Raw genomic sequence first — 17,305 nt, forward strand, 5'->3', positions numbered from 1 at the left:
TTATTGCAGTGCCCACTGCTTAGGATTCCAACTGCCACCGGACTAGCTCAGTGGCCTAGTGGTAAGACATCTGCTTAAACAATGCAAAGGTCGTGGGTCCAATCCCACCCGAGTGATTTGCCTGTGGATTGTTTTTCAAATACCTCGGGAAAGTACTGTGTATACAGTGCTTAATACACACTGGTGTGAGGGTAAAAAGAAATAATTATAACCCATGCGCATGTACTCTTGATTCGGTCACGACACGCCACTTAAAGGGAAGGTACACTCTTGGTAATTGTCAAAGACCAGTCTTCTCACTTGGTGTATCTCAACATATGCATAAAATAACAAACCTGTGAAAATTTGAGCTCAATTGGTCATCGGAGTTGGGAGAAAATGATGAAAGAAAAAACACCCTTGTTGGGCGAGTCTGTGTGCTTTCAGATAAGAATAAAAGACTTCTAGCTAGAACGAAGTCTTTTATTATTTCAGTGAGAAATTACCTCTATTTCAAAATCTATGCTACTCTAGAGGGAGCCGTTTCTCACACTGTTTGATGCTATCAACAGCTCTCCAATGTTCGTTACCAAGTCAGTTTTTAAGTTAATATTTGTTTTGAGTAATTACCAAACATGTACCTTCCCTTTAATCTTGATTCACAGGGTAGTAAAATTAATTCTTTTTTATGCGGCTGGAAACATTATCTCTCGAGCATAAAGGCTAGGGAAGATTTATGTAGGGAAATTTAAAAAAAAAAATTCTGACAAATCAGGAGAGTTTAAGATTTTGGCCTTTTGATAAAGACCTTAATTGCGCCGTTGAAATCCCCACACACAAGTACTTCTCCCTGGTCCAAGAACCTCTTGAGTGAGCTCTTCTTCTCCGCTTTGGTTTCCGTCTTGCCGTGGATCATCTCGCGCTTTGCCTTTGTGATTGGACTGTGCTTGCTCTCCGTGCTGGACGGGGCTGTGTCTAACGGGGTAGGAGGAGTGGGGTCGGTCTGCTTAATCACCAGGGAGGGTTGAGGAGAGAACACGGCTGTGGTGACGACGGCGTCATTAGCTGAAACAATGGAAATTAAGATTTTGTTATTTGTGTCAAATAAAAAATGGCTTTGTTTTTGTCAACGCTCATACACTTGGGTGACTAGAAACCTGTATAACAAGTCAGCCTATATTTGTATAGACGAAATGACCTATGACATCGCATGTTTAGAGCCACTTCAAACCTGGACCGAGCCTGCAGGCACAATTTGTACACAGCTCAATGGAAGAAAACATGATATCTTATATTTTTTGGAGAAGCGGGGTGTATCAAAGCGCTCAGTAAGTTTTCCTTCAATGTGGAACTTCGTTTATGAGACCGGTATGAGACCTATTCCTTTATAGCACCATGTGATGGTTTACAAGGTGCTGTAGCGCAATATGCTGCAGATCAAAACAGCAACACCAGGGGTGCGTTCCACTCGCGCAAACGTTGCCAACAGTTGCGCACGTTCGCCAACAATTTCAAGTGGAACGAGTTGTTCGCCGCCACCGTTGGCGAACGTTGGCAACTTTAGGCGAACATACTTCTGAGGTGTTGACGAGTGATTTTTTAAATGGCGGACAAGCATACGGTATTATTTCTTTGTCACAAACATAATTACACTGTATTTTCGGTGGATGATAGTGCAGATTTGGAATAACAAAGTCAATTAGTTGATGTAATGATGTCAAAAAGAGGACTATTGCAGCAAAATAAAGTTTTAAAAAAACTACGTATGGTGCGCGCCATCTTCATTTCAGGGCGCCTCCATATTGACATCGCGTATGCGCACCAATCGTTCAAAAAATAAAAAACGTTTGCGCGAACAGTTGCGAGTCGTTTGCGCGAGTGGAACGCACCCCTGGGCCAATAACATACCTTTAATGGACTCCCAGAAGTCGTTACGATCTTTCCGCACTGAAGTGAACTTGGCAAAATCATAACAAGTCTTCCATATGTAGATACAATGATCTTCAGAACCGCATACAATATACCTGAAGTTATGACTGTGGAAGAGAATACAATAATGGTTGATAAATATTTTTTTTAAATCAATTGATTTGATGAAAGAAACCGTTGATGACAAAATTACTTCACAAATCGAGTATGAACCACATTTTCTTTCGGCCTACAGTAAGAATGAATTCCATGTAGGGTCTTGTCAAAAATTACTCCAGGACAGGTAGTCGTATAACAAGTCTCATATGTCAAAATTTTGTTGGATTTCCGTCAGACTGTATTTCTATGAGAGACATACATGTACATGTATTGTAGTTTTACTCACTGAAAGACGCACAGTTCTCCAATGCTCTTAAGGTATGCCCTGCGCCAATGCATCCGCTGAGCGCACTGCTGTTTGACTGGTTGAGTAAATGAAGTGTACAAACTTGTGGTTTTAAAGCTGATCTGGAATTTTTTTTTCAATTATTGATGTGCATGGTGGTTTTCTATAGTGAGACTTTTCTTTTCTGGAAAGAGACCCCCAACTTGTTTCCCAGCAGGTAAAAACCTAAGTCTCTGCAGTTTTCTTTACCCCAGGCACTAATGTTTTTTGCACAACACCCAATTTCAAACAAGGTGAAATATTTCGGCGGGTATAAAAAAATCCCACAATACAATTTCTTACTTATGTAAGGATTTATTGATTAGCGCTCCGATCTTTGGGGCACTATATAAGTGCCTTTTATATTGTATATATTGAAATAAACTTTACCTGAAAGATGCTCTTATTTGACTGCTAACGTTGGTGCAACCTTTGTACTTGCAGGTCAATGAAAGGTCACGAAGGTCATACAGCCTCAGTCGAGAATCATTAGATGTCACAAGAATCTACATAGGGACATGGAACAAAATGTTTTTTAGCTTTTTTTTAGCATATCAACCAAACTTTAATATCTTCATAATAATTATTTCCAAAATATGTCCTCTACTACCCATAGCTTTAAACAAATGTGGTTGATAACCAAGTCACGATTAATAATATAATTTAAAAAAAAGACATTTGTAAAGCTCCTAAAATGCAGAAGCCTATAAGTGCATAAAGAAAACAGTAAAACGGGAGGCCGGGCAGCATGTGCAATTTCTAGGCATCGATCGTTGTGTAGAGTTCGCGAAAGATCGCTATAGCAGGCGGTCACAGTCACAAAGGGTCAAATTCTTGGCACATTGATCGGCCGGTGTCCGGCAGGCATTCATCCAATGTCCTACCTATGTCATGTATGTGTGATAAACAATGTGTAAACTTGTAAACGCCCGATGTGTGCGGTGCCCTGCCAAATTCTTTGCGTTCAATTAAGGATGCGAGACACCGCACAAGGATATAAGTTAAAAGTAACCCGATGCTCGCCCAGTCTCAAAAATGACCCGGCAGCCACAAGGAGTCCTGTGGTGCCCTGGCCGAAAATGCCTAGAAATCCATCGCAAGCTACTCATAAACCCATCGCAAGCTATTGTGACTCGGGTATAAAGAAAAATAATGAAGTCAGGAGATCAGACTATTCCCACTTACCTTATCCTGTCCAGGAAGAGGTTCAATGGCTGTGACCTTCCGTCCAACAGCGTTACGCCCTCGGGTGGATCGTACATGAATCTGACTGTAGTACTTCAAGTGCTGGGAAAGATAAAAATCTTCACAATAACTGCACCAATTTAAAGGGGAAAATTAAAAGTCCGGCCTTTAGTGGCACAAACAAAGGCATTTAAAGCCCTTTTCACACTACTCTAAAACCTGGGGGCAACCCCAGGAAGACACGGCAAGCCCTTTCACACCTGGAGCGCTTTACCCCTGATCTACCCCAGCAAATGGGCATACCCCGGGACATAGCTACCCCTGCTCTGGAGTAGGGGTTAGTGGTAAAAACCCTTTGGTATTCTTGAAAAGTGCAACCGAAAACCTTGTGAAATAGGGACCTAGGTGGGGACAGTGTTAGAGTTCATCGGGGTAACAATGGGTAAAACAAAACCTGTCTCCCCGGGGCTTCCCCATGGCTGAATTCCACGGGAAAAGAGATACAGTGTGACAAGGGCAATTCAGACCGAACAAAGAAATAACAAAATTTCACCTCTGTGTCGTAAAAAATGCATCTGCCATCGTACGTCCCCACCACAGCAAAGCGGCCATTTTGTATAAAGTTGGCTGCCGTGATGAGCTTGGTAGGTCCATCCACCTCATTCCACAGAGCCACTTTCTTGTCCGGGATGTTCCACAGTCGGAGTTTACCATCCAGTGAACCACTCAGAAAATATCTGTCGTCCTGTAAGAAAAATTTATCTTAGAATCTAATAAAGTTCTAAAACAAAGCCGTGTATTACTGTTCCTATTTAATTTCACCTGAGTATAACGCAGCAAAAAACAACAAGATTAGCAACTTCTGGAGGTATGGTGATGGTTAAACAGTAACCAATGGTCTTTAAAGAAAGTATTGTTTGAAGCTTTGCAAGGTGTGGCGAAATAGGGAGAAACTATAAATTAATAGTAAACTTGCGGGTATAACCATTTGTAAATCTCTTAGGGTGAGTGTTGGCTCTGAAAAGAGCCGGTTCGGTCTCGACGTCTGAACAGTATACTCTGCTCATTGTCAGGAGGGTTCAAGGGTTAAAGAGAGAACGGGAAGGGAACCTGATGCGAAAATGTGAATCAACAGAGGACAGACGACTCATCTAAAGGTTAATCACATAATTTTCGTGAAGTAGTCTCATGAAAGATGCTGAAAAAATAACTCACCCTCGGATGGAAAGCAATGGCTGTCACAAAGTCAATGTGTTGAAAGCAGCACAGGCATTCATTCCTTGAGATATGCCATAATCGGACTGTCTTATCCATTGACGACGAAAGAATGAAGTAGTTCTGAAAAAAGCACAATCATGAACTATGAAGATCATTCTTGACTTATTGGTAAAAGAAGCTTGTGTTACAATATAAAGTAACTATGTTATTTAGTTTTACCCTGAAACCGATGTGAATTAAGCACTGTACACTCACTATAAACACTATATACCCAGAGAGCTAGCATCATTAGTCAGACATTTTTTGAGGAAAAAAAGTGAAAATCTCAGTGAAAATTTTCAGGAGAGTCGTATTAATCCGTTAGACATGCTTTAACAAATTTCATCTCACCAAGACAGAAACTTATACTTGTGAAATTATTTCACTAATTTCTCCAAAGCTACAGCACCTCAGCAAGTAATATTTTAAAGAGAAGCTTTCTACCATCATTATCTTAAAAAAAAAACAATTAAGTTTAATGTAAACCTGTGGACGCTTGCTTTTTGTCTTAGAAAATTACCCAAACCCTTTAAAGTGACTACCCGTCTAGTATGTGAGTTCTCAAACCGAGTCCCAGTCATTCAACATCGATGAGTACCCTTGGTACATTTGTTTAATTACCTTGGACCATGACACATCAAGAACGTCCGCCGTGTGCCCGGAGTACTCAAAGAACGGTGTACGCGCAAACACTGCCATCTCATCGTCCAGGGCGCTTTCCCGGAGTGGTGTATCGGCAAGCTCTGGCTGCGCTTCTTCTTCTGGTTGTACTGCCGTCTCCTTCTTCTCAGCCTCTTGATCGTCTTCGTCTTCCGGTCTCTCTTCGATCACTTCCTGGGATCCGCGCCGCTCCCTCTCAAGACTGGAGGCACGGTCCTGTACGAATGCAAAAATAACTGGTTAAAATCCTGGGAAAGTCTGTCTGAACACGAATACCTTCCAGTAAGTGTGGGGACTTCCTCCTTTCCGATTCAGAGGGGAACAGCCACATTTGATGTAAACCAAACAAAAAGAAATCCCAGAACATTTGGGAGATTATTTGTCTTACTTTCTTAAGTCATGGTTTCATTCCTATTCATTCCTAAAATTATTCCTGCATGTGAACAGACTTTTTGTTCTTGAGAACTCCTGGCGGTAAGGATGATAATGGGTGCGTTCGTTTAGCTTCCCAGGGTTTATCCCTTGACAAGAGCTAAACGAACGACCACTCACCGCTCTCGGAGGGACATCGTTTACCTGGGGCCAGCCCCCAAGTGACCCACTCCACAAGCAGGGCACTGGGGGCTGACCTGGGTGAGCTCCTGGAATGACGTCAAAAGCTATTCCAACGCACCGGGGCAGACCGGGATGACCCAGGGAAGCTAAACGAATGCAACCAATACCTAGTTTTCATTTTAGCGCATTTCACAATAACATATCAATCTGCTTTCCATTAGTAATAATAATCATAAAAATAATAATAACTGTATTTACATGTATAACGCTCCGTTTCCAAAGAATACAAAGTGCCATGGTCATTGGGCTAGTAACATTCCAGTAATATTTCTAACAGCTCCTGGGCTGCCGCGGTGCTCCGAAGGCTTTTTCATACACATTATCAACCTTTACCCTAACATACCCAATTATTCCCATGGGTGAGGAGAAGCAACTATAGTGAAGTGTCTTGCTCAAGGTCACAAGTGTCACGACCAGGATTCCAACCTACACCTAGACTTGACTCTAGTCCCAATCCCACGAGAGCCCTTTTATTTTCAGTCCCATCGCCAAACATCAGAAAACTTTTGCGCTGCTGGCATCCCCCAATGTTGGACCCCAATAGCTTCATCTTGATGCCCCAATAAAAGCTTAGGAACCACGAAGGCTCTCACACGAACAGGACTTGAGCCAGGTGTAAACTAAAGCCAATGACCCAACCACTAGGACTTGAGTCTGGTAGACCCCTCTGCCATGACATGCTACACTAGCAATTTATGGTGAAGTTTCCTACTCAATATGTACATACCTGTTCTCTTGACTCGTTACTGTATCGTTGCCGCATGTCATCAAAGTACTTGTAATGATCTTTCAAAACCCAGACACGCAGCATTCTGTCCTGACCGGCTGTGGCCTGCAAAGTAACAAAGTTGAAATATTGTATTAAACATGCCGTACACTGCCATCACCATGAAGTGTACTCGAGCCGAACAAATATTCAATCTGCCAAAAGTCCACCAGTCTAACCATTGGAATTAGCCAACAATACTTATTCTAGTCAATGTGACTTCAGCAGTTAGCTTGGTAGTATTCGATTTCAAGTCCTACAGTCTAAAAAATGGGAACTAGACGACAATACTTATTGTAGTCATTGTGAAATCAGCAGTTAGCTTGGCAGGATTCGAACCAACAACCTTGTTATTGCAAGTTCTCCAGTGTAACCACTGGAACACTTACCAGTAGTCGTCCACATGGTGAGAACTTCATGGTCCAGACAGCTCCAGCATGTTCTCGCCCTAGGTCCTGAGCTAGCCTCAACTGATCAAAGTCATATGGGCCTTTGTTACTGTTGGCTGCCTTGATCTGTTAAAAAAAAAAATTGAAACGTTTTTTGTTTAAATAACTAGCTTGTAGGAGAATTTAGGCCTGTAATTTTTTGTTTTTCTTGTAGTGCTTTTCAGTTTGCTGTAAGCGCTTTGAGGAATGCCAATTCATATTGCGCTATATAAATACTGTTTTATATTATTATTATTAGCTGGCAAAGAGTTTATTATTATTATTATTAGCTGGCAAAGAGGACAGGGCCCAAGTTCATGGCTCTGCCTACCGTAAGCAAAGAATCGGCACTTATGAAAAAAGGAAACTCAGCGCTTGCTTCAGGGTTTCGTACCTTCATTGTTCTTGAATCTGGCAGAGATTCTTCATCGCTCGACTCTTGCTCCTCGTGTCTGAACGCCTCGTCCGCTGCATTCTTGATCTTAGACAAGATCTTCTTGAACTTTAATCTAATGGCAGAATCGGATCAAAATCATTACTTTTCCTCCAGTCATACAATGTAGCGTATTGGGCACCTTCTCAAAAACTATTCCAGGATAAGTTGCGGGAAAAGTGTACACTCAAAGTGTAAATTACTGAAGATACATGTAAGTTTAAGGACTGATTTGGTTCAGGTTTAGACACTTTCCCTGTAGATAGCTAACTTCTGCAAGTGTGTTAACAGCCTACAGAGCAGTATGTGTTTTTGGCCAACTGCGTGATCAGATCTCAAAGCTCTAAACCTGGCAAATGTTTGCATGTAATTTTAACAAAAGGCGTTAATTTTATCACCTCCGGCATTTCTTGAGACAAATCTTGTGAGTCTGAAAAGACCTTGACAAACATTTTTGTGGGAACTAAAGGAGACAATTGTGCATTAGCAAGAGTGTATTTCATCAAGTCGAATTGAAAGCTACGTAAATGAATTTGCGTTGTTGCATGACCTCATATGTCTGCTCACAAGAACTGTCAGCCTGTGGTCCAGTGTTAATGATTTTAAAGCCAGTGGACACTATTGGTTAATGTCAAAGACCAGTCTTCTCACTTGCTGTATCTCAACATATAACAAAACTGTGAAAACTTGTGCTTGATTGGTTGTCGGAGTTGCGAGATAACTATGAAAGAAAAGAACACCCTTGTCACACGAAGTTGTGTGCTTTCAGATGCTTGATTTCGAGACCTCAAAGTCTAATCTTGAGATCTCGAATTTGTGGAAAATTACTTCTTTCTCGAAAACTACTCCACTTCAGAGGGAGCTGTTTCTCACAATGTTTTATACTACCAACCTCTCTCATTACTCGTTACCAAGTAAGGTTTTATGCTAATAATTATTTTCAGTAATTACATGTACCAATAGTGTCCAATGCCTTTAATCCTGACACTGTCCAAACATCTGCTCACAGTCTTTGGGAAAATGGGCCCAGGATACAAAATCTACCTACTTTTTAGATTTAGACTTTTTGGCTCCGGCAGCAGTCGACTTTGTTTTCTCTCCGTCACTTGCTCCTTCTTTGTCAAGGCTGGAATTACTGCAAAGGAAAGACAAAAAAAAAACATAAACTCGAAAACATCAGAAAGAGAAAACAGAAAAAGGGAGAAATTTACACAAATATATATTTTTTTTCAATTTAAATAAAGGCTTAAAATATCTTATTTTAAACCCCTTTTGTCTGAGTTTTATTCTCTCAAATCTCTTGTGTTTCTACTTTCACAACTTTTGAACCAACGGCGGTACCAACATGGGATTTAAACAGGATTCAAGCTCTTTTCAAATGTATCAATTTTTATTTTTTTTTAACTCGTCCGACAAACGACTCATTTTGCTTGATTGCACCCCCATTCTGAAACAATTACATCTTCAAGCTGATGCTCATTGTCCACAAAGCACTAAAATGGCAAGGCTCCCCACTATATTTCTGAACTTCTTCAAGTTTACACTCCATTAAGAAATCTTCGATCAAGTTCCATGCTTCTTCTCATTGAACCCAAAACTCGACACTCATGGGGTGACAGGTCTTTTTCTTCAGCTGCGTCACGCATCTGGAACTCTCGTGTCTTTGTACCACAACATTCAAATATCTTCTCAAAACGTATCTTATGTCACAGGTTTTCAAGGATTAATTTTGTTGTGTCTGTTTTTCTTTGTTTTGTTTTGTTTGTTTTGTTTGTTTTGGGGTTTTTACTGCGCCTTGAACACCAAGCAGGGTGGATACGTGCGCATTACAAGTCTTATTATTATTATCATTATTTTTATCATTATGTAAAGGGGAACAGTCTTGAATTGACTGATAAACTCTACCTTGGATATTCTGAGGTGATTCTCATGATGTGTAGAGCTAGTGGATTAATGCATTGTGGTAACTGTTCCTCGGCTAGAAGCAGCGGTATTGCCTCCCCCGTGTCTAAATTCCTAACAATAACTTGTGACAGTACTTCCTGCAGTTGGAGAAAAAAATCATGAATCCATTCTTAACCTGCCTAAAGAGATTGTAATTTTTTTTTTTATTTAATTTTTAATGAGATGTTGCCTAACATCACAAGTCCACGGACGGCCACCTTAAAGGCAGTGGACACTATTGGTAATTACTCAAAATAATTATTAGCGTAAAACCTTTCTTGGTGATGAGTAATAGGGAGAGGTTGATGGTATAAAACATTGTGCGAAACGGCTCCCTCTGAAGCGCCTTAGTTTTTGAGAAAGAAGTAATATTCCACGAATTTGATATCGAGACCTCAGATTTAGATTTTGAGGCCTCGAAATCGAAATCAACCATCTAAACGCACACAACTCCGTGTGACAAGGGTGTTTTTTGTTTTTTTCATTATAACTTGCAACTTCGATGACCGATTGAGCTCACATTTGTACAGGTTAGTTATTTTATGCATATATGTTGAGATACACCATCTGTGAAGGCTAGTCTTTGACATTTACCAATAGTGTCCAATGCCTTTAAGGTGAGGGCTACACTTAACCGATTTCACCCAAGTGAACTGTTATCCGGGACACATTGCCATCTACTCCTGGGGCTGAAACAGGGTTAGCCCCTTCACAGTCCGTAAGGATCTAGGCATGTATATTCGACTGGTACAGGGGTCAATTTCACAAAGAGTTAGGACTCGTCTTATCTCAAGGGACGAGTAACTCGTCTTAACTTAGGATTAATCATAAGGTCCGCATGCTACAGTGCAGGGTTTGGACTCATCCCAAGTCCTAAGATTAGTCTTAAGTTAGGAAGAGTTTTGTGAAATCGACGGCTGGTCTTACAAATCAAAATATTGCTTAACCATTTTCTTCTAAGAAAAATGAGCAGGATACCAGTATAAACAGATGGTACATGTGGAATGGTATTTTGGCTGGTAACTTTTTTTCTGATCAGCATAAACTTGTTGTGCTCATCAGCTAATTAATTAGGCTTAAAGGCACTGGACACGTACTCTCACTTGGTGTATCCCAACAAATCTGTGAAAATTTGGGCTCATTTGGTCATCGAAGTTGCACAAAAATAATGAAAGAAAAGCACCCTTGTTGCACAATGCAATCAGCAGCCTGAGAAGAGCTTTGGGTATTCCTTGGATTGAAACATTTGTGAGAAATGACCTCTTTCTCAAAAACTACTTCAAAGGGAGTCGTTTCTCAGTTTTGTTATACTATCAGCAGCTCTCCGTTGCTCATTAATACGTTTTTTTTGCCAAATATGTATTTTAAGTAACTACCAGAACATGTCCAGTGCCTTAAAGCAACTCCCTTAATTAAACCCCCTGCTCTGGGGTGGGTCCACTAAGCTGACTACCTGTGTGCCTTTGATGGCCCCTTTTCAACCCCCTTTTTTTCCCCTTTTTTTTTCTTTTTCTTTTTTTATGTCAAACCCATTGTTACTCTGTCTGTAACTGTAATGTTAAACTGTAAATTTTGTAAATTCAAGTGTAAGTAATATCGCCAATGCCAACCAAATTGAAAGTTTTTAATAAACCATGATCAATAATTATAATTCTGACTTACTTCATCTGTTAACATCTCTCCCTTAGTGGACTGCCCTTTCATCAGAGCATAATACTGAGCAAGCGTGTCCGTGTCTGGTGTATTTCCTTTACTCTTACTACCCCCGTTACCGCTCTTGGCGTCACTGGAACCGCTTTGACCTCTTGGGGGCTTCGGAGGGGGCGGGTTCTTCAAAGCTTCCAGGACTTCCGCTCGAGATTCACCTTTGATGCTTTGTGTTTCCTGCAGGATTGTCGAAGATATTTCTTGTGATTAGGGACTTGAACCGAAGACCTCAGGATTACGTTGCCAGCACTCTTCCAACTGAGCTATCAAGCCCTATACTGGCGGTCTCTCCATAAACTCTGTCAAAATAGCTCTTGCTAACCTGTCAATCCCGAGGTCAAAGGTCCAAATCCCGCTCAAAATTTAACAGTCAATTGCCCTTGTGGTTTATGATTAGATATTATGTTGTCAAATCTTAGCAGTCACAAAAGTAAAAGTTGCAAAAATGAATTAATGGCCTGATGATTTGATCCTAGCAGAGTCTTTCTCGAAGGCTAAAGTAAATGGCAACACAACATACAGGAAAAGGTATCTTGAAGGTAACATAAGCAGTAAGTGGAACTACATGAATAGTCGCAGCAAAAAGCAAAGGGTATAATAATAGTAATAATATTTATTTTTTATATAGCGCTTTTTACACCATGTTTCAAAGCACTTCCAACATTATTACCCTGATCACTGGGCCATTTCATTCCTTAAGCCATCTCAGCTCCCTTTGGAGTATACAGCCTGTGCCGCCAAATATGTAGCGCACTAAGCTAACCAACCACATTGACAAGAACCATCTCTGCCCTCACAGGTACCCATTCATCCCTGGGTGGAGAGAAGCAATTATAGTAAAGTTTCTTGCTCAGGGACACAAGTGTCACAACCGGGATTCGAACCCACACTCTGCTGAACAGAAACACCAGAGCTTGAGTTGGGTGCTCTTATCCGATCGGGCACGACACCCACAGATACTGGGTAGGCTATACAACAATAGGGAGAAAAGGAGGGAATAGTATACAAATATTGACTGCTTCGAGTGCTATGTTTAAAACTATGACTCCCAATGCCCTAGGTGATCCCCGAAGCGTTATATTTTCCCGAGGCGCAGCCGATGGAAAATGGAACGGTCCAGAGATCACCGAGGGAGTCAGAGTTTTAATCATAGCACGAGTCAAAGCAGTCAATATTTGTTTTATAACACCCCAACAGACTACAATGTATTTATCATCCTTGACACGTAAAGTTCATACGCTCATTTCAGATACACATATACACAACTGATTGGGTTCGAGGTGGTTAAAAAATACGTCTAGGAACTGCCTGCCGTGTAATAGTTGTTGGACTATCACACAGCAAACAATGCACTATCACATGGCCGCCGTTTCTAGTAAAACTAAGACATATCATGTGACGCGCTCTAAACCAATGAAAAGGCAGAATTTTTGTAAGGGGTGTTATAATGACAGTTAGTTACTTACCATATGTAGGACTATGTTATCACTGGTAGCACTGGCAAGATCCAGGGAGTGTTCAAGCTCTTTGGTAATGGACTCAATGGTCGTAGTGGGGGTGAGCAGGCCGCTTAACGGCCTCCCAGTGTCTCCAGACTCTGGTGGAAGACCAACAGTCGTCTTCTCATCACCTACCGGTGTGTCAGACTGAAAACAAAATTTAAAAAAAAACAAAAAGGTAAGGCCCAGGGGGAGTAAAAATCTGTTTAAATCCTGGTTCATATGTTCTGTGAACGCGAATCAGAGCAAATTTTTGGCTACGCAGAGATGTTTAGCAAGTACATTTCAACTGTTGCATTGTCAAAAATCATATCGCATTCACATTCGCAGGAAGTATGAATCAGGCTTTATTCTTTCATTTAATTGTTTGTTGCATTAAAGAAAAACTACAAAGTTTTTTTAAGATAAAATTTAAGAAAACCCAGGAAGTGTATTAACAAGGTGTTATTCAACATCAAGTCGTTATTCAACGTCAAGTGACTTCAGATCACGCATTACATGTATCTTTGGCCTTGTGTGTAAAATTACCAGTTCTTTAATCATGGCTTTAATCCCTGGTGTTTGCGTCTCAAAAGACTTTGGTTTTTTCCATTTTGCGGGGCGGGGCAGGAAGTGGATTAACAAGTGCTTCACATGTACAAATTACACATTATCTAAATGTATGGCCTTGTGTGTACTTACCAATTCTTTAATCACGGCTTTTATCTCTGGCGTTGGCGTCTCAAAAGACTTGGGTTTCTTCTTTTTGCGGGGCGGGGCTACGGGAGGAGGAATATCGTCCTGTTTGTCCATCCCAAGGACTAATGCTGAGGGTCTTTCCTTAATACTGGCGATAACATCTGGTTGGACATTTCTATTGGCCAATCCCGGCTCCCGAATGGCGACGTCGTTAGGAGCGCCCTCTTGCTGTCCCCCGCTATTCCCAGCTGGATCCCGCGAAGGTTGTTGGGAATCTGCACTTGGCTCTGAGTCTTCGGAAGATGGAGTTTTGGTTTTGGCGGCTCCGTCTTCGTGGAGTCGCATCTGCTCTAAGCGTTTGCGTCGCTTTTCTGCCTCGATCCTCCGCTGTTCGGCCTCCTGAGTGTGGGATAATGACAAATTTAAGCCATTTTATGAAAACCTATTTCGGTACTTAGTTCATCGAATCCATGCAGTGGTGTAACTGAGTCTTTTTTGCTAAAGTCAAGTCAAGTCACTTGTACGTCACATTTTTGCAACTCAAGTCAAGTCACACAATGACCAGATTTAAGCCAACTCCCACAAATGCAATAAAAAAAAACTGTTCAAAGTTTAGTTAGTAAATTCAATCCATTGCTCATGCACCCACATGTCTGTGTATCTGTGCAGATTGTGTATCTGTGCAGATTTAATGTTCTCCCTTATTACAAGAGCACTCAAAAACAATGCAATAGTAGCAGCAAAATCATTGCCGAAGACTTGATTATGCCACATTTACTTCGAACAATAATTGCATTGTCGAAACATCAAATGTTTTCAAGTCAATTCTCAAGTAAATTTTCCCTCAAATAAAGTCACAAGTAATTTTCTCCTGAGTCAAGTCAAGTCACAAGTCAATTGATTGGCAACTTGAGTCAGGTTCAAGTCCAAGTCAATGACTTGAGTCAACAATACTGAACAAAAGTACAACCAGCTTAATTAGGGGACAGATTTCTTTAAGAAGTTGGTCTTGTCAGAATCAAAAGTGACATGAACTCTGACCTGCTGTTCCAGTTGCCGCTCTTCCTCCTCATGTTTTCGTCTTTCGTCTTCTTCTCGTTGCTTCTCTTTCTTCCGCTGTTCCTCCAAGATACGCTATGGAATCAAAAAGTTTGCACATTACAATACAAATGGTCACCTTGAAGAGGTTGTTTCTCAGGCCAAGTAGAACAAATAACAAGTTTCTACTCCCCGCCCACTCCGATTTTGGACACGACACCGATTTTCTTGTTGATACTCTTGCTGTTTCTCAAAATATATGCGTTGGAATGAGTCCAGAAAATGAAAATTTGTGTACATTACAAACAATAGCCATCTGTTCTAGATTTAACAAAGTCCATTGCAAATGAGCATGACTGGTGACTTTTACAAAGCATTTTTATATTGGCCAAGGTTCTGTTGCTTACATAAAAGTTGCAAATTGAGGCACACACATGTGCTTAAAAATATTAAAAGCTGTGCCGCAATATGGTGCATATCAAACCAGGAACACCTGGGCGAACACCTTCTCTTTTCGATAAGTGCACTATTACACAGCGCACAGAGATAACCCTCTTTGCACATTATGTCTAGTTTTCACCTGTCTTTCTTTTTCTTCTTCTTCTTCTTTCTTGGCTTCAATCTCCTCGATCTTTCTCTGGAGAGCTTCTTCTTCCTGCTTCCTCCTTTCCTCGGCATTGCGTCTCTCTGTTGCTAAGCGATGGAGCTCCTCCTCAAACTCAGATATTGCTACTGGCTTCTGAGTCTCCTTGACAGCTCTTCTGTGAAGGTTGAATGAGTAAGTCAAATCTTATAATCTATCACTAAAAAAACAAAAATTCAATTACTAATTTAAGCTAGAATTCCTTATTTTTTTATTTTGCCTGAAGGTTCCGTTGGTTAATAATGATAACAATGATTATTTAGACATTTGTAAACTAAACAGTAAAGGGCCTAATGCGAAATGGCCTATAAGCGCAATAAAAACATACAATGAGAGACAGAACAAAATTACAAATAAGCAGATTACAAAAAAGCTGCTTTAAACCAATGAGTTTTCAACAGGGACTTATAAATAAGTATGACTCAACAACTACATTGTAGCCTCTCACGCCCCAAAAAGTTGTCCTATCCCCTCTTTCCCTGTATTCTTTGATTTGGAGTGGATTGGACCATGGAAGCAGAACTAACTCTTTCTTCATGGTTGGACCAATTTATTTGCAGGGGCTAAAAAAATCAATCAATTCAAACAATTACAAAGTCAGATTGTTTCCAAATGTTAGTTTTAAATGAGTTAAGCATGAAAGATTGGCTGTAACTAATTAACGGCTACTGTACTATGATTAACAACAAGGTGGGCTAATACACTTATGATCACCCGTCCCAAGTGTAAAGGTCGAGCTGGCACATTGTACGAAACTCGGATTGAAAAAGCTTACCTGGGCGGACTCGCGCCGTATCCCCTTGCGGCTGCAAGCTCCTCATCCTCGGCGTCATAAAACTCATCTGAATCGCTTTCAGACGACATGGTCGCCTCTTTCCTTGTGTAAAACTACCAGCACATGAAATCAAATAATACTTTGTACTGCCAACTGTTCTTATACGTTAGATCCTAATAAAGAACGGAAAGTATGAACAAGAACCCGACACTGTGACAGATCGTAGAAGAAGGTTGCACTATTTTCATCATGTTTACTTTTTCACTATATACTTTACGTGTACGATGTATTGAACGTCTGGTTCCATTATAGTTTGCAAACGTATTACCAACAGCGTTCGGACGGGAACTAGACTGTCAATTCGCTCAAAATCATGCCGTTGGTGGCGCTATATAGGGAGACCGTTATTATTTTGGAGGGGTATCACCAAAACGGTACTACCCGATGGCCTACATGTCCGCGTGTGTTACCTACGGCCCGTGTCAGATGCAATTGTGTCCGCCATGCAATACTGTCCGTTCCGAACACTTTTGCATATGCAATCGTGTCCGGGGCTATGAAAAAACCGTCCGGTGGACCATGGAGGATGCATGGCTGCTGTGAGCGCGCCAGCGAGCGTGCATGCACTGATGAACCATCCTACGTATTATATTACGTATGGCGTTTAATTTACTGCAAGGACGGTTTTGCACGGTGGCGGACACAACTGCACATGCAAATGTGTCCGGGTGGACACAATTGCATTATGCAGCAGCGTCCGGGCGGACCCGATTGCATATGCAAAACCGTCCGGCGGACGTTATTGCATATGCAAAACCGTCCGGCGAACGTTATTGCATATGCAATAATGTCCTCCGAATAGCATAGGACACAACATAATTGCATGCGACACCCACCCCCCAGCCCGGCGAATAATCCGATTGAAATGGAGTGTGGTTCAAATAATGGCTTAAAGTCGGGTCTCGCAGCCTGTTTTCCGAATAATAGTATGCAAAAACTTCAAATGTCTTTGGTATAATTATTTCATAGAGAAAGGACATGTTTTATGCAGGCTAGGAGGAGTGAAGTCGTCCATGTACAGGATGTAGGGCCTGTTCCATAAAAGTCGGGAGAGGGAAGTTTACTGATGACGACATCGTGCGCGTGACACACCGAGAAGTTTCTGTGGATTTTTGTTAAAGCTAAGTTAACTGTCGGATGTACTCCCTCTGTTTTCTTCATTGCTGTTAAAAATGTGGTGATTGAAACCCGACGATTGCTGCATATACACCCTTATATGGTATGATTATAAACGTAAAATCATAAAGTTAATATCTACCGCCATGGTGAAATGATCAAATAAATA

General features: G+C 41.1%; 1 protein-coding gene across 1 annotated transcript; it reads right to left on the bottom strand.

Moving 5' to 3' along the window:
• Positions 1-591: 591 nt before the first annotated feature.
• LOC117298909 (WD repeat-containing protein 44-like) lies at positions 592-16,201 on the bottom strand. The gene is made up of 18 exons (XM_033782287.1): positions 15,961-16,201; positions 15,123-15,303; positions 14,546-14,638; positions 13,508-13,903; positions 12,794-12,973; positions 11,283-11,504; positions 9,582-9,718; positions 8,725-8,811; positions 7,638-7,752; positions 7,205-7,330; positions 6,777-6,881; positions 5,396-5,650; positions 4,733-4,855; positions 4,071-4,262; positions 3,518-3,619; positions 2,723-2,838; positions 1,888-2,015; positions 592-1,044 (listed from the first exon to the last, which is right to left on the bottom strand). The coding sequence occupies exons 1-18, from the start codon at positions 16,047-16,049 to the stop codon at positions 761-763; spliced, it is 2,931 nt and encodes a 976-aa protein (XP_033638178.1). The 5' UTR covers positions 16,050-16,201; the 3' UTR covers positions 592-760.
• Positions 16,202-17,305: the final 1,104 nt, after the last annotated feature.

The sequence above is a fragment of the Asterias rubens genome, chromosome 13 (assembly GCF_902459465.1).
Source record: "Asterias rubens chromosome 13, eAstRub1.3, whole genome shotgun sequence".
NCBI classification, from domain to species: Eukaryota; Metazoa; Echinodermata; class Asteroidea; order Forcipulatida; family Asteriidae; genus Asterias; species Asterias rubens.